At 41.4% G+C, this 18,579-nt stretch overlaps 1 protein-coding gene across 1 annotated transcript; it reads left to right on the top strand.

Moving 5' to 3' along the window:
* Positions 1–11,742: 11,742 nt before the first annotated feature.
* Positions 11,743–17,685, top strand: ercc4 (excision repair cross-complementation group 4). Its single transcript, XM_023395512.2, has 10 exons — positions 11,743–12,066; positions 12,775–12,955; positions 13,285–13,480; positions 13,586–13,793; positions 13,967–14,147; positions 14,252–14,383; positions 14,506–14,610; positions 15,605–16,271; positions 16,385–16,497; positions 16,602–17,685. Exons 1-10 carry the CDS (start codon positions 11,890–11,892, stop codon positions 17,345–17,347), a joined length of 2,706 nt encoding a protein of 901 aa, XP_023251280.1. The 5' UTR covers positions 11,743–11,889; the 3' UTR covers positions 17,348–17,685.
* The last annotated feature ends 894 nt before the right edge of the window (positions 17,686–18,579 follow it).

Here is an 18,579-nt window from a genome sequence, read left to right as displayed (position 1 = left end):
GTTTTGAGTGAAACATCTCTGCAACTATTGGATAGATTACCAAATTTTGCAAATTCATTCATGTTTTCCACTGGATTAATTATAATAACCTTGGTCATCCCTTAACTTTTTATCAAGTCAGTTTGTGAACTTTGTCCAGTGGTTTTTTGTTTATATTTGAATACTTGCAAAAACCATGACATTCCTATCAGCGTCAGCCGAACTTTTTGTAGTGCTAATTAGCAGATGTTAGCATGCTAACATGCTAAACTAAGATTTTGAACATGGTGAACATTTGCTGACCAATGACAGCAATGTCATTATGAGCATGTTGGCGTGCTGATGTTGTTCAAAGCACTGCGATGGATAAATACAGTCTCACAGAGCTGCTAGCATGGCTGTATATATTTTTAGCCTTTTAATCACTATTAAAAGCTCCACTTGACAGAAATCCTGGAGGTTATATGGAAGATAATGTGGAAATGATATTCCTGCTTGATAGCTTGAAGCGTGTATTGTTTGCCAAGCTAGGTAACAAGCTTAAGTGTTTTATATCAGGAAATTACTTTTCGGCTACAGAGAGTGTCAACATCCCTTTTAATGTCACTCTGTGGGTTTTTCGATTCTATCCAAATCGTTATTTAAATTATGAAAATTAATCCGATATTTTTAGCTTTAGTTTGCTTCTCATTCTGTTCCTGATGTGTGTGAAATAGCAGTAAGGCTGCAACACAATAATTATCTATAATCCCATAGCATGTCTGTTTCCTGTGTGAACCAATAGGCATGATGCAGTTATTACATTACACAACTAAACAACAGCACAATTAAAAAACACAACAGGGACAGGTACAGCGATATTCTCCTTTCAGTGTTTGTGACTCTCTCTTATAGAGCCAAAAAATGTTCAGCTAATATCATACGCATATTTGATCCTTCCCAGAAGATGGTTTATATCATTAACCACAGATAACATGTTAATGACTTATTTCTATCTTTTTTCATCAACATGCTGCCACTGCAGATCTGGGTGTATTTCACATGACGGTAGTTGCAATATGTTCGCAGAACTTTGAAAGTTCAGAGTTCCTGCAGGCCACCACTAACCAACTTAAAGTTTCTTTTAGCCAGCAGAGCAATTTGTAGTTTGGCATAGCGGCCATTTCCCACTGTCATCACAACACTCTCCCCTCACTGCTGCCTCGCCTCTTTAAGACCCCCAAGGAGCAGCAGAGTGTAACAGCTGAATAGAAGTGAGCACGTCTCTAAACCGACTGCTATCCCTTGACAGGAGATGGCACACACACAAACACTACCACAACCACACATTTATTTTCTCTCTCATGCATGTGCACACACATACTCACATATTAACGTGCACAATCATAATAACACACACACTCTAAGACACACTCATATGTAAAGGTGAAGGCCATATACTATATATATGTATATATAACACACAGAGTATGAAGTTAGGTAGACATTCTGACTTCCTGCTTGTCAGTCAGCATTCCCTCTCACTACTCTTGGCTTGCTGTAGCGCATGACAGCCCATCTGCATGCCATTACTGTGGGTTTCAACACTAATGGAGCCATTTCACCAAGCAATAAACTGTGGGGGAACATTAGCACCCAAGATGCAGGCTAACAACACACTAAACTGACGGGTGCCGACATGCTGCGCATCGCTGAATGCGCCTCTAGGGCAAGGCAGTGAGAAGCTAGGCAACAATCATTCTAAATATTAATGTTCTTCAGTTTCTCGGAGAAGGATGAGAGGAGGAGAAAGAAAGCCCAGACTTAATATGTATACGCACCTCAGCCAATTGCACTCATCCCTGGAAATGAAGTAGAACCTCACTTAAAAGGAACCATGAAACAATATAAGGATAAAGAGGACATACCTAGGTACTTATATACAACGACTCATACACAGTGAAATAATATATTAAAGAATAGTATGAACAAGTTACTCTTTTATTCTTTTGATTTGTGAGAATATTGTACAAATATACAATCAGACATTATAGTAGAGTGAGGCATAAAAGAATCATGAAAAATGTCATAGTATAGAAAGGGATAAAAACGTCATAATATAGTAAGACATAAAAATTCACAGTATAGTAAGATATAAAAAGTCATAAAAATGTCATAGTATAGTAAGGCATAAAAAGTCAACAAATCATCTTAGTATAGTATGGAATAAAAAGTCATAAAATCATCATAATATTGTAAGGCATAAAAACTAATAAAAATGTCATGCTGTAATAAGGCATAAAATCGACATAGTATAGTCACGCATAAAAAACTTATGCATGTTGGTATCGAATTTGAACCATTGTCTCCCATGTCAACGTCGTGTGATTTAGCCAGCATTAGCATTAGCAACTGTTTACTTGCCAGTTTAGAAGAAACATTGCAAGTTCAGCATCAAACTTCATTTCTTTACTCACCAAGAGTCTGTTGGAAGCAACAGCAATGTTAACTCTTCTATCACGTTTTTTCTGCTACTGAAGCTAGCACGGTAACCATCAGTTCCCAATGTGCACACAAGCAGGATGTCATTAACCGTAAGAGCAACTTATCTCATGGTGCAAAAGTGTCTTACCTCAAAAGTGACAGTAATCTGCCAAAAACATGTAAAAGAGTTTACCGCTTATATTTTCGCAAAGTTTTGTTTACTTTAAATACTTGAAGGCTGCATGCCACTGTTCTTTTTTGCAGTGTCAAAAGTTTTTTAATTTGATTATTGTATCTATTACATGTCCATAGTAGCACTCTCAGCTCAGGACTATTTTTAGCATAAGTTTTAGTATTCTTTCATTTCACATACAAAATGCAGAAGCACATGTTCCTATACATGCACTTATATGAACATGGTCCTCACAAGGATAATATAAGATTCATTATTAAAATGGTGCCTCCTGATTCCCCACATTATGGCTGTGATTGCATACCTTTAACATGTTGACATTCAAATTTAATCCGTACTTGTAATTAGCCAGGCCCCACTACCACAAGCAAAAATAGAGGCAGTGATTAAAACAGGAAAATCCAATCAAACATGCTTCTTACGACAGTGCACATTCGCTGATGAGGTGGCGGCTCCACATATAGGATATAATACAGTAACAATTACCCTCTCGCACACTGTCAAATACACTAACACACGTCCACGCACGTATACTGTTACACAGGCATATTCAAGCACATGCGTACAACCAAATACACACATACACTACCACAACAATACTAATTAATCCAGATATCTTTTCCCACACAGGATATCCTTGGCTTTCATCCCTTCTTCAATTAGACTGAACTTCCTACTGTTATGTTAGTGTTTGGATTAGGAGGAATTATGGAGGAATGCTAATGTTTGAAATCCTCCTTTGCCTTTGACTTACTGCATCAGACGCTTGACAGCTATCTGGCTTTTATAAGGATAAGTGTGTAATTCTTTGTGTGTGTGTGTGTGTGTGTGTGTGTGTGTGTGTGTGTGTGTGTGTATGTGAAGTAGTGTTTATGCTGCATATACGCATTCACTAAACCTTCACTACGTGCCTGCACCTGCACTGACTCTTGGTAAGCACACTGGCCTCAGTGCAGACCTTGCACCACTCTCCCAGCTGCCTTCTTCTTGTACGCCTGAACTGAGGTAGGTCAAAATGAGAGCAAGCGATTCTTTAGATGTCTTCTACGTGAACGTTGACCCTGTCTCTCATCTCCTTTGGAACTGACAATATAGACCTAAAACTCTGAGTCTTGATAATCACATAAAACACCACGTACCTGACATTTCCTCTGCTAGCTGGTTAGCCTAGCTGACCTGAATTCGAAACATACTATAGGTCCATACACTAATGATAATTAGCAAACCCGCTTTTCATCCAAGGTGATTACATGGTCATGAATAAAAGATGAAATTAAGTATAAAATTATAGCGTTCAGCGCATTGTTACTTACAGTCCCTGTAGTTGACTCCCAAACGTCTCTCACTGGTGAATCACTTATATATAGATACAGACAAAATTAATTGGGAACTACACACCCACACAAGTCTTTTAAGTTATTCTGGCTGATTAGACCTGGGCTCAGCCTCTCTGGGAATTGTGTGAAGTCACTCGACGCTGTACCAATAAGCATAACTTGTCCTAGACCTTTTTCAGGGCAGACTTTTTGACATGTCGTAACAGGAAAAACACAGGTGTGACTAATAACATGAACGAGTGAATAAAGAGTGAGCCACTATGCACAACGCCAGGGCTGGGAATTTGTGCATGAAAGAGGAATCCATACCTGCTCCTGAAACATTAGCTTAAAAGGAATACAGGCGTTATTGATGTTATTGGTTACACCTGCGTTTGACGAGTCCAAATGTCATCCACGAAAAGCTGTTTTCAGATCTGTTGTTTATATGGTGATATTGATGCTCTCTGTAACTGGTGTGTGTGTGTGTGCGTGTGTGTTATTTTCTTACCTGTGCTTTTCAAGCTCTTTGATGTCAAAATGTCTGTCCAGAAAAAAGGTCTGTTGTGATTTACAGCAGTCAGGGAGATCAGGCTCAATCTGTATGTATCCACACATTCCTAATGAGAGGTCCAATTAGGCAAAGTGAAAACACCTGTGTGGGTGTACCATAAGGCTTAATAGTACCATCCATTATAACATTTGTCCACATATAAAGGAGACAGAGGCCTAACAGGAATTTAAAGGATGTTTATACTTTTTTTCAATACTTTTAAATTATATCAGCATATCATAGGAAGAAGAGAAAATAGCTTTAGAAATATAGTAATCTTTGATATGTGACTTTTGTTAAAACATATTTGACCATTGAAATGAGGTGGGGTTAAAAGTGCAACAGCTTATTCTGTTTTGTGAAAATCTAATCCTCTCGAGCAGCTTCAGTGCAGTTCATGTGGGCAACATCTTCAAACTGTCATCCCCCTTCTTTCTCTCTGGTAAAATCCAGCAGCCAGTAGCTACAATATCCAGCTAAGCTACAACCCCCTGTTGAATTCTGTATTAACACAGAGAATAAACTGATATCAGTCTCTTAAGTTACAAAATATCTGCTTTGGTGTAACAATACCAGCATTAACAGATACCGTCCCCTGCTCTGTCCAAATGTGTTTGTTGTAGAGATATAGATAGAAACTTCTGCAAAGACTTTTACAAGACTATTTACAGGTGGCAGGTTTCAACCCCCATCCTATTTGCTGTTTCAAGGTACACAGCTGTAGACGTGTAAAAAGAATAGCAGTGGAAAAGCTTTTCCAACTGAGGTGGAGGGGGGCGGGACGAATGATACAGTTCCCTGCTGCAAGGCGCCAAGTTCAGTACTGACGCCTTCAAACTGCCTCAATGTCAACATGCTGTTAATGTGAAAACATAAACTCCCATACCCAGGTTTTAAATTCAACATGAGCACCCTCTCAATCTCCACACCTCACCCACACACACACACACACACACACACACACACACACACACACCGCCACCACCACCAACACAGAGACCGGAGGTTTGCCACTTCAGGACGATGGTAGAGATCAAATCAGCCTTTGAGCTGCCTTGATCTCTGCCTCTCTTCTTTGGTTCTCTCTTGTTCTCCCTCGCCTCTCTATCTCTGGTCCAGGAAGTGCAGCATTTCTAGATTTGAGGTCTACTGGTCGATAACAGCCCTCGGATCTGTCAGGATTTAGGATTTATTGGTTTATGGACACAGGGAAATGTGTCTCTGCAACATCAAACGGGGAAAAAAAATCTTGATTCCATAGTCTGTGCTGGGGAAAAAATACAATGAAAACAGTAGCAGCTCTCCCATGATCGGTCGTGAGAGGGACTGAGCGAAAAATGCTAATGGCACCTGAAAACTCTGCATGTGAGTCCCTCTGGAGCGTGGGTATTTCCATGTTCATGCATGGTTCAGAAGCTCACAAACACACAATCCCTTCCTCACCCTGTATCTTGTTCTCATATTCTTACCAAAACAAGCCTGTTTTCTCCCATCGTAACACTCACACACAAACACACACTTCCTTTCCCTCTAATGCATCACTGACATCCACTCGAGCCTGTAACGTGTCTCCCCCTGTCACCTACTGACACCATCCTCCAAACTTCCAGTCTGCCAGCCGCCTTGAATTATTCATCTAATATGCCCATTTGACAAAGCCAGCCGTTGTGCTAGTTCGCCAAACATTACAGGCAAGAAATATTTGTTTATCTGTCTCTCCGTGTCTCATTCCTTCACTTCCTGTTATTGTCTTTTCCTCCCCCCTCTTATCTCCCCAGCTCTGTTCTCTGTTCCTTTTTCTCATCTATACTCACAAACGCCACATTCCCCTCCTCTTTATTGGCATCCGCTGTCACAGTGATTTGCTAAAGTGGATGTGACAGGCAGTCAGCCTTGTTCATGCCTCTTATAAAAGCCATACATTTGCTTCATAGAATAGAATTTTTTCATCTCATTTCCTCTGCTTCTTTTTCATGCTGTGTTTGATCATGAGCGAGTGAATTCTCCTCTCCGCTATAATGTTCATCCCCTTGTTTTTCGTCACTGTAATATATGTGAATTGTAGCCAAGCAATAAACATAGGTCTCTTTGCTTTTGGTAATCAGTTCCCACCATTACGTAAATAAAGAAATTACTTGTGTGCGTGTCATTTCAGCTGAGCATTACAGAAGCTGCTTGACTGGTGCTGCTTGACCCAGCTCTGAGTGCCAAAATGCTCCTCTACCTCATCTATATTTCAGTGCACTGAGGGTGTTCTGTAATAATCTCAATTTGTGAACATGCAGCAGCGCCACTCTGCCATTTCCAAGCACCATAATCTTTAGTCACATTCCGCGAAGGTGCTGAAGTAACAAGGGTCACAACAGCCTGAAATGCTATACATGTAGTGCCTACAGCAGCTACCTTCTGTGCTGCTGGAGTACTTTTATTTCCACTGAATCTCAGCTCAGCTTGCACCATTTTCTATTTTTGTGACTGCTCTTAGTGCTAAAAGGCTTTTCAGTGAGTCATGTGTTTCAGAATTTGACCCCGAGTTGGTTTGTTTAACCCAAGGTGCAATCTCTGAGTTTTTGGCTCAGCACCTTAATTATGGACACTTACAATACAGCACCATGTACTGTACATCTGGCATTACTTGGAAAATACTCTCTGCAGATCTGAAAGAGGCATTTCACGCTCCTTACAAAATGAACCAAAAACTTTTACCAGACAGACATAGATCCTTTCAGTGTGTTGCTGTTGCGTAGAAGAAGTGCTGCCCTTTGGTTTTGTGGTTGGAATCAGACTGAGCTTTAAAAGAGCAAATCTGGGTTAAGGGCAGAAGTAAAGAAACCGCCATGTCTGTGGTGTCTCAATTGCAAACATACTCACTAACTAACTAACACTGTGATGCATGACACGGCTGTGGCTCAGAAATACGACTGGGGTTTCAAGTGGAACCTGTTGCATGTCAAAAATATGGTTATGGAAATGCCACTTAGATAATTATATTATAAAACACTTCAACAAAGTTTGTTCCAGACTTCCTTCCACACGCCATTAATCAGCAAATTCATCTATAGATTGATATTTTGGGAAACATGCTCATGTAGATTAAAAGATCTCAATTACTTTATGTGTCTATACAGTAAACATGAAGCTAATGCCAGCAGTCAGTTAGCTTAGCTTACCAAAAACACTGGAAGTAGCAAACTAGGCTGTAGGCTTTTACTAGTGTAAAAACGACATGTTGAGTTATATGCCAGAATAATTAGCTTACTAACGGAGTAAATAGCTCTTAATGTTTTAAAAAACAACAATGGAGCATTTTGTGAGTGTCAATTTGTGAGCTTTATAGGAGGTGGTAGGAGGATTTTGTTGCCAAGCCAGGCTAGCTTTTTACCCCTGTTTCTAGTCTTTGTGCTAAGCTAAGCTAAGCTAACTGGCCGCCGGCTTTAGCTTCATATTTATCATACAAACATGAGAGTGCCATCGATCTTGTCATCTACTGTGACTCTCAGCATGAAGGGAAGCAAGTGCATTTCCCAAAATGTCGAGATACTTCTTTAAAGAGTGTGCGTGTTTAACCTCCAGAGGCTTCGTGTTTGGCCCTCGGAGCCTGACCGGCTCTCAGGCTTAGCCCTCCATTTACAACAAAACCCTGCTGCGCCTCTCTTTTCCTAATGAGGGCTGGAGGGATGTATCAGGCCTTAAGCTGTTTTCTCTTCTCTCTCTCCTTCTCTGTTTTCTCTCTCTCTCTCATTTCCCTCCTACACTGCAGTCAGCCAGGCAGTGTTAAATATCTCATCTTATTTTATCCTCCAGCCTGCCATCAATTTCAAGCTGTTCTCCTCTCATTTACAGTAGTGCCAGACCATCCATGATATCAGGATGTACATCAGCTGCCAAATGTACACTTTTACTCGTCCCACTTGGTGCAAAGAGAAGCGGATGAACGATTTTCGCCGCAATCCTTCACATGTGCCAACCAGACTGATGCTCCAATCCGTGAAAACATGCTGGTTCCTCCAAGCACATTTATGGATCATTTGATTCAATTTCATGTACCATAAAACTGTAATAATAGCAGAATCATTATTGCCCCCCCCCCCCCCCCCCCCCTTTCTAGACAGCCCTAATAGGGTCGTGTTACCACTCCATCCTAGCTTCATGTTTTCATCCTGACGTGAAGCTGCTGATTGTCTCCCAGAAGAGGTGTGGACGGACACAAATGTTCTCGCACACACATCACCCCAGAGCTAGACTTGCCTTGTAAGATGCATGAGTCTGCAAAACAAAAGTGCTCCACTGCTCTCTATAGGTCTGTTCATGACAGTGCATTACTTTAATCCTCAGTCCAACATTTCTGTGCCAAAAGTGTAAACAATTTCCTTTTTCTTAACGTACATAGAGTCTGTCATTTGCTGTTTAACGGTGACACACTGAAGTGGCTCAATGATAGATAGATAGATAGATAGATAGATAGATAGATAGATAGATAGATAGATAGATAGATAGATAGATAGATAGATAGATGAATTTACATAATGTGTAAGATTGCATTGTTTTAATTGATCGAGGCACCTTTTTTGACAACATAGAGGCAGAGACATATTTCTATATCATGTTTTCTTTCTTTAAAAAGATCAAATAAGCCCTTTTCTTTATTTAGCTGAAGAGTCGCTTTAAAATCAGCTGGAGAAAATAAGAAATCAAGGTTGTTAAAGACATTTAGCAAATGCAAGTGTTTCCTGTATAACTTTTTCTGCCTTTGTTTTTTGGATTTTACACTTGACTGAAAATCCAAATAATGTCACTTGCGCCCTCATATTTCTCATTTTTCTCTTCATGCTGGCTTTCCTTTTGCTTTCCCCTCATTTCTATCAAGTTCTCAGTTTCTGTTCCCAGCACCTATAAACCTTCCCGGTAGTGTAGCTCTGTTCGGGCGAGGCAGCGTGGGGCTGATGTTGTGTCTCCTGCTACCTTCAGGGTCACCTTTGATGTTGGCCAGACTGCTGGAGCTCTTTTTTAATTTCCCTCTCACTCTGTGACTGCATCTCCTTAGCCTGCAGTTTTTGAGAAATGTCAACGTTAAATCATACGCACGGACAACTGATAGACTCAGAAATACTGAGCTGGGAATATTAAAACACACTCCATGGCCACAAGTATGTGGACACCTGAATATATACACATTTATGTGATTGTTGGATTGTTGAACAGCTCGATCTAAAACATTATTATGGTGCTACAACAGCCTCCTCTCTTCGAGCTTGTCTTGGATGATCCAGTGGTTGCTTCACTTATTTGAATGAACCTAGCTTTTGCACAGGGCAGTGCTGTAGTCCAGGAGTCCAGGACTCGGACTTGAGTTTGACCTGAGTCCTGATTTTCAGACTTGAGCACTAAGAATTTGGACTTGGACTCCGACTCGAGCATTGACTGTATTCAGACTCAGAAGTTGGAGATGAGGACTCTGACTTTCTTTTATTAGTTTTAAAGCATACACATTGCAAGTGCATTTGTTTGGCTAGTGTGGCATTATATTCTTTATCGTACCTACAGGGCCTGGGCCAGACCATGAAAAACAGCACCAGAGCAAAGGTATACAAATATATTGGAGAAGGCATTTCAATATATATTTATGCTTTGTAAGACTTTCTTTCTTCCTCCTTTACTTGTTGACAGTATTAATGAAATTCACTAGTGATGGAAGTCTCTGAAATATCGGTTTTAATTAATGTACTTCCTTAATTCTTAATTTCTGCAACTTCACCACTCATTTATTCAAAATGAGGATATTAAAAGAAATAATTTTTCCTGACAGATTCAATCGACAGTGTTCATATACACACACATACTCAGAGTTTCATTTCTAGGAAAATTTTGAGTAGAACAATGAGAAAACAAAGAAAGTTTTGTCCAGATAACTCATTGTAATGAGTTCCACTCAAGCGTCCATGTGTTGTTTTGTATAATATGGCTCTGCACAGAGTCAGCACATCACATCAGCGGATGAGTGACAGATGCAGACATCAAAGTGGCTAAATTCAAGCCTGAAGTCTTAAAGCTATGATGAGTCATGTCCGTGCCCCCTGTGTAGCCGAAACCTCTGAGTGAGTGTGTTTGTTTGTTTGTTTGTGTGTGTGTGTGTGTGTGTGTGTGTGTGTGTCGGGGATGGTGGTGGGCTCAGCATCGTCCTGCTCCTCCGCTGTCATTCATGAGCTCAGACCTATTCTGGTCCCCTCAGCCTCCTCTCTTATGGTAGAGAAATGTGGGCTGACACAACAGAGTTTTACAAAGCCCAGCTGGCAGGCTTTGTTATGCAAGCATTTTACAGCTCTGTTCCTGACGGTGCATTACAGGAATAATCCACCCGAAAACACGCTAATACTGTCACTAAAACAGCCATTGGCTCTGTACCCTGCATTTCTGGGGCTATTTAATCGTTTGATAGTGTATTTCGTATTGCTGCATTTAAATGAAAGTGGATTAGTATTTGACTTGTCTGATACGGATATCATTAATTTGAAGCATCTGAAAGCCAGTTATTTTGCCACCCCATAAACAGATATGACATAAAATAGCTTTAAATGTAATGTTAAATGTAAACATTATTAGGTCTTATTGTTTACCCAAGGGTTTTTCTTCTCGTCTGGTAGAAAACATGTCTAAAAAGCAAACAGTATGTGCATGCTTTTTATGTTTTAGCCAACTCAATCATGCATACGCCATTGCTAACCATTTTCTAAAGTAGTTACTTTGGCATGCTGTGAAAATCAATTTGACAACGTGTCATTATCATTATTATATTGTAATTGTGCAGGAATACAACTGAGAGCAGAGATTGTTTTCTATCCTGATGCACTCACATGCTCACATGCAGAGATTAGAGTTGTCTGTTAAAAAGTTTTGCATTGATTTTGTAACATCAACATTTCTGGACAAGTCAGCAGCGTGGCATTCTTTCAAAACTACCATTACATTTTCATGAGAATGTGAAAAAGAGCTGTTTGTAAAGACATTCAGAGAGAAAGACAATAAAAACACATTTGTATTGTCTGCAATGATAAACCATCAGCAGTCAATTTAATGTAGAAACACACGTAGGTCATTGAAAAACAAAAAAGAAAAGCTGGACATGTTTTCTACCTGCCATAACGCTCCGCGCCACTAGGTGGAGCTCTCAGTAATAAACAGGAAACTTCACCTTTTATTTTTTTTTGACACCACGTGACCGGATGCGCAATTTCAAAACATTGAGTAACAGCTCCGAGCTCTCCCTTTCTTTGCTGTCTCACAATGATTTTCTTTTCGGCTTCTAGCTGACATTTCCCGCCGACAGTGAGAGAAAACCCTGGTGACTTTTCGTGTCTAGAGTAGAGGACCGTCCTGTCGGCTCCAACATGGCGGGGCCGCTGCTGGAGTTTGAGACCGAGATGTTTCTGAGTCTGTTCGGCAGTGACGGGCTGCTGGTGGCGGCCGAGGGGATGGGGATAGACCGCATCCTTCTGCAGTTCATGCGGGTTTACTCGGAGCAGGGCAGCCTGGTCCTTCTGCTCAACACCACCACACCTGAGCAGGTGAGGACTGCATGGGTTAACTTAACCGCCTCATAATTAACACCGTGTGATTTTTGGGGGCAGCAACGAGGCTTTTGGGTAGATTTTTAAAATGTGTACATGCTACTATATCAGTTATTCATTTAAATACACTTAAATAAGGTGGCTGTGTAAAAATAATACATTACCATCAGTTAATAGCAATCTATTACTAGGATGAATTTGCACTATTTAGATATGGCTGAACGATTCATTTTAATATTATCAAAATCACAATATGGCCGAGTGCAAAATCCAAATCGCAGGAGCTGCAGTTTTATTTTGATAAATGAAATGCATTGTGGTGCTTCCGGGCTACAAATCATACTCTCCAAATGTACGTGAACATGTTTGTTTGGTACAAACTGCAGCAAAAAATCACATGATCATCTTCTTTTTTTTTTTCTCAATCCAAAATGATCATTCCAACTCAAATCATGCGTCTTAGCGCAATATCTACCAAAATAATGTTTGTTTTTTGCATATTGTTAGTCACATATGCCTTGGCCTCTTTTCATAGAAAAGCCATTTGAGGATTTGCCACCAAGTGCCTATTCTATACCAGGCAAGATGAACCTTACAGATAATAAAGGTCTGGGTATTCAAGTTCAGAGTTTTACATGCATCTCTTGTGTGCATTTACTTAGAGCCAGTTTAGCAAGAACACGTCTTTACTTATTCCCCTCTCAGGAGTATTTGACAGAGCAATTGCAAGTGGAAGGTGTGACCCACCTGCCCAGGACAGTGACCAGCGACGTCCAGAGCACAGAGCGTTATAACGTCTACACCGAGGGAGGAGTGCTGTTTGTCACCAGCAGAATCCTGGTGGTGGACTTCCTCACTGACCGCATCCCTGCTCATCTCATATCAGGTCAGAAGACTGCCTGGTCATAATGTAATATATATATGATTAATTGATTGTCCACCAAACTTTCAAAAAACATGACTGGAGCATGTTATTATGGGGACAAGCAAGAGTCAACAGAAGCCAAGTTACTCATCTGCTCTGATATTGTTTACACAGTAAATATCCTTAATTGTAGTCATTTCAGAAACATAAATAAATGCAGATTCTTTTTCCCTCTAAGAGTAATCAAATCAAAAACATTTTAATTGATGTATTTATTGCAGGGTGTTGCTTTGCAATACAATTGTACAGGTGTTTTACTACTTTCCTATCTTTCTCTAACAACCTTTCAGGCATCCTGGTGTATCGCGCCCATAAAATCATTGAGTCGTGTCAAGAGGCCTTCATCCTTCGTCTGTTCAGACAGAAGAACAAAACAGGATTCATTAAGGCCTTCACTGACAAGGCCACGGCCTTCTCCTCAGGCTTCTGCCAGGTGGAGCGTGTGATGAGGAACCTCTTCGTCAAGAAGCTCTACCTGTGGCCCAGGTATGATGGGGGCGTACTGTACTTTTTACATGCCATAGCAGGAAAAGGAAGCGCTTCCCTCGTCCTTCTTTACACTTTGCTCTCTACACCTGCTCCATTCAACAGGTTCCAAGCATCAGTAAACACAGCACTGGAGAGGCATAAGCCAGAGGTGGTGGAGCTCCACGTGTCATTGACGCCAGCTATGAGGGCCATACAGAGCTCCATCCTGGACATCATGAGCGCCTGTCTGAAGGAGCTGAAACGCTACAACCCCACCCTGGAGGCTGAGGACCTCTCACTGGAGAACACACTAGGAAATGCTTTTGAAAAGGTCTGCTACTGTATTAGTGACATGTAACACATAATGCAATGTGAGTAATGTGATTGAAACTGGATCGTAATATTCCTAGTTTGCCGTCTTGCTGTTTCATTGTGTCGTTAAGTTGTTCTCCTTTGACGTCAAAGAATTTACTGCAAATGGTTGAACTTTATAACTCTATGCAGACCATCCGTCACTACCTGGACCCCCTGTGGCACCAGCTGGGAGCAAAGACCAAGGGCCTGGTCCAGGACCTGAAGGTGCTGAGGGTTCTTCTGCTCTACCTCACCCAGTACGACTGCGTCACCTTCCTCAATCTGCTGGAGTCGCTGCGCTCCAGCCAAAAGATCTTTGGCTCCAATTCTGGTAAACTACAGTACTTTCTTTAAGTAAAAAAACTGTACTTGATGTCCATAATTAATCTTCGTTATACCTGTTTGATTGTGTGCGCCTGTTGTTGTAACCGCCAGGGTGGTTGTTCCTGGACTCTAGCACGTCCATGTTTGTGAACGCCAGGAGTCGAGTGTACCGCATCGCTGAGAGCAAGAAGAAACTCAAAGTGGGAGCAGAGGCTGAGAAACAGAAGTTACCCTCTGCTTCAGGTGACTGAGCAGTGACCAGATCTCTGACAGTGTGTTCCTCAGAGTACATGTAATGTAATGTAATCAGCATGTACTGTATGTGTGCGGTTGAGATCACTAAAGGTCGTGTCCGTGTGATTCAGAGGTAAAACGAAAGCTGGTGCTGGAGAAGAGCCCAAAGTGGGAGGCTCTAACTGAAGTGCTGCAGGAGATTGAGAGGGAGAACAAGAGCTCTGAGCATGAACCAGGTTAGAGCATGAAAGTTGTCCATCACGTCATCACTGCATTTCAATCTACAGATTTACATATAATGTTTTATGTAACAGAATTTTGTAGATGCTACTTTTTAGATTTCTAAAAGGTGGTACATTAAAATGATCTAAGGTCATTTAAACTTTGGCCTGCTAACACTAACACAGGAGCCACAGGAGAAAGAAGTCCTCACTATGAAACGTATTTAACATAAAAAAAAAACAGTGTAAACACAGCTGACATTTCACAAGACTGTCCTCAGGCTGCCCTGATTTATCTTGTGCTACTGCTTTGTAGACTACATCATACACATATCACACACACACTGTACTCGCATTATACTTGGCAAACTAGTCCCAGTGAATATGGAACAAATACAGAGGATAGAATAGACCTCTCTCACTCTTTGTCACATATTTACATATATTTATCTTTTATTTACGCTTCTATTCAAAGCTGTGTATGTCATGTTGTGTGTGCTATCTCACATTGCCTACACCTAATGGAATTCAGACGTGGAGTAAAACCATTGTTTTTATATCAATACTGCAATTTCAAAAGTTTAAATTTGATTATTAACAGTGTCTTAGCTCAGGCGTAGTAAGTGTAAGTTGTAGCTGGCTGACATCAGTGACTGTAATAACAACTGTTGCCAGGTGATTGTCTGTAGAGTTGTAGTTAATAAGGTTCATTTTGTAAATTGATGAAACGACGACAACAAAAAGTCTTGGCTAATGCTCGCTGCACTCCAGTGTTTGCACTATTTTCAGCTGATCACATAAAGATCTATGAATTGGGACCTCCAGTAGTTCAGTCTGTGAAGCTAACATTAGCTTATTAGCATTATCTGATTATCTGATTATCTGATTCTTTAGATCTTGATAGTGAAGTGATATTTTTCTCAAATAGTTCAGTCCTATGTTAGACAAGAATTAAATATCCACCATTAAAACGGTCATTTCATATCTGTCATGTACATGTTGCCTCCAGGTCGTGTGCTGATCTGTGCCAGTGATGACCGCACTTGTGCCCAGCTGCAGCAGTACATCAGGCACGGCTCTGATCGGCTGCTCAACAGACTGTACGTCCGCACAATCGGTAAACGGGACTCCGCTGCGGCTGCTGCCCTTGAACTTGACTCGCACAAAAAGGGCAAAGGCTGGTCCAAAAAAGGAGGCAAGGGGAAGGAGCCTGCACAGAAAAAACCCACAAAGTCCACGAAGAGGACGAGCAGACCATCTCTGACCCTGACCCAGATGGTGGGGAAGGAGGAGATGGATGAAGCAGCAGCGATGGGCAGCAGCGGAGACGAGGATGAACTGATGGACGAGGACGAAGGCGAGGAAGAACAGCTGAAACTGGATTTGTCATCCGATGCTTACTATGGTGTCCTGAAGGAGCCGCTGACCGTCATCCACCCTCTGAAAGGCTGCACGGACCCCCACAGCTTGACGCGGGTGCTGCACGAGGTGGAGCCCAGTTTTGTGGTGCTGTACGACGCTGAAGTGAGTTTTGTCCGACAGCTGGAGATCTACAAAGCTAGCCGACCCGGAAAGGCTCTTAGGGTGTATTTCCTCATCTATGGAGGCTCGACAGAAGAACAGAAGTACCTGACAGCTCTGTCTAAGGAAAAGAAAGCCTTCGAACACCTCATCAGGTGAGAACAGCGTCTTTCCTATCAAGTACTTTTTGGGGTTTTTGTTGATTTGGGGTTTTCTTAAGTGTCGGCTTCTCATTGGTGCTTGTGTGTGTGTGTGTGTAACGCTGCAGGGAAAAAGCTACTATGGTCATCCCAGAGGAGAGGGAGGGACGAGAAGACACCAACCTGGACCTCGCTAGAAGTTTAGAGCCTGCCAATGCCACCACCAACTCCCGCAAAGCAGGCATGTCTGTTTTAGTAATTTCTTTTAAATTTATTCAAGAAAAATAGTTTTCTGGAATAAGTGTTTCATTATTTTTGTATTTCCATTTCCTGTCCTATAACCAGGAGGCCAGGAGCAGCCCAAAGAGCCCTCACGAGTCATTGTGGACATGCGTGAATTCCGCAGTGAGCTCCCCTCTTTGCTGCACCGCCGTGGACTGGACATTGAGCCCGTCACCCTAGAAGTAGGCGACTACATCCTGACCCCGGACACATGCGTGGAGCGCAAGAGCGTCAGTGATCTGATTGGCTCTTTGCAGAGCGGCCGCCTCTACACTCAGTGTCTCTCCATGACCCGTTACTACAGGAAGCCAGTGCTGCTCATTGAGTTTGACCCGGCTAAACCGTTTTCCTTAATGGCCCGGTCAGATTTCCGTCATGAGATATCATCAAATGACATCTCCTCAAAACTCACCTTGCTCACCTTGCATTTCCCCCGGCTCCGTATTCTCTGGTGCCCCTCCCCACACGCCACAGCTGACCTCTTCCTGGAGCTGAAGCAAGGCCGCCTCGAACCCAATGCTGCAGCGGCTCAGGCAGTCACGGCTGAGTCGGACATGGTGTCTGAATCATCGGGTCTCTACAACCCCGGACCTTATGACTTCCTGTTAAAAATGCCTGGGGTCAATATAAAAAACTACAGGGCTCTGATCAAAAATGCCAACAGCCTGGCAGATTTAACCAAACTCAGCCAGGACAAGCTAGCAGAGATACTCGGAAATGCTCTCAATGCTAAGTTGTTATATGACTTTCTGCATAATGTTGCTGATGTTCCTGCTCCTGTGCAGAAGGCCAAACAGACATCCAAATAAATGAAAGCAGGGATTCTGATTTATCTTTATGTATAAACTTTTTCTTAACGTCAGGATTGGTTCTGCATCGTAAAGCTGGATAAAAGTGTCTTCAGCGCAGAGTGAATTAATGTATTTGTGCAGTGTAAGTCTTTGTCTATGTGAAGCGCACATTACATTAATGTGCACAATGAACTGAAATAATGCAGGTTTTTCTATTGCACTTTGGAAACTACTCTGCAAATGTGTGCAGGGTTTGCAACTTTTATTATATTTTGAAATGTTTTTAAATTCTGATTAAAGTGTTGTTTAATTTATAATGACCTGTTTTTTCCAAAATAAAGCTCTCTTGTTCAGCATGTTTTCAGCACTTCATTAAGTACATAGGGCTACGGTTAGGAATGATCCAAGCTCTTAACAGAGCAGAAATAGAGGCAATAGAAGTAGTAGGGTCAGGGTCCTCCACATTTAATAGGGTTTGAGTTGAGTTTGGTTGGAGAACAGTTTGAGAAGAAGACAGATCAGGAAGTCTGGATTTGAAGAGTGAGGAAGAGAGTAGAAAGGGAGGAAAATGAAGGTGAAATGTGAAAACTTGTGCAGGTGAAGAGAAAGAGGGATGGGTATGGAGGTAGATTTAGTCTCAATATTATTTATGTGAACTGATTGACAATCAGTGAGTAAATGTGTGATATGTAAATATAAAACACCTTCCACAAATACAAAAAATATAAATTTGTAAACTCACAAAAATATCTTGCAAGTATGAAACGGATCTACAAATAAATTTCACGGATAAAAACATCTGTGAATACATTCAACTAATTTGCAAATGAATGAAAAGCATTAGTGAATATCTTCCTAATATTTACAACTTTCAAACAAACATTCAGCCGATCTGAACGAAAATCGATTTGAATCAGAAAACAAGTGATCGCCTGCAGATGATATTCTGATTAGAATCAAAATATGATGCAGGTTTAGGATGATTTTGTTTCCTCGGCAACTATCATGTTTTTTCCCCAAATGGCTTGTAGCTGCTGTGGATGGGGAAAAAAATTCCCCGGGGGAGCATGTCCCCTGAATATCAACTTAAATTGGGGCTAAACCCGATTGTTAACAATGTCTGGCTCCTCCCCTGGATAACAGGATTCAGGCAACATCTGCTCATGAAGAACGAGCTCACAAAGGTCAGCATGCAATTAAGCAATACCCCCTAACCTGCAAAAGAATTATACTTCATGCAAGGACCCATA

Source organism: Seriola lalandi, unplaced genomic scaffold (assembly GCF_002814215.2).
Source record: "Seriola lalandi dorsalis isolate HSWRI2012SDOR001 ecotype SW California unplaced genomic scaffold, Sedor1 jcf7180002054965, whole genome shotgun sequence".
Classification (NCBI taxonomy): domain Eukaryota; kingdom Metazoa; phylum Chordata; class Actinopteri; order Carangiformes; family Carangidae; genus Seriola; species Seriola lalandi.
This window is presented reverse-complemented; position numbering and strand designations above follow the sequence as displayed.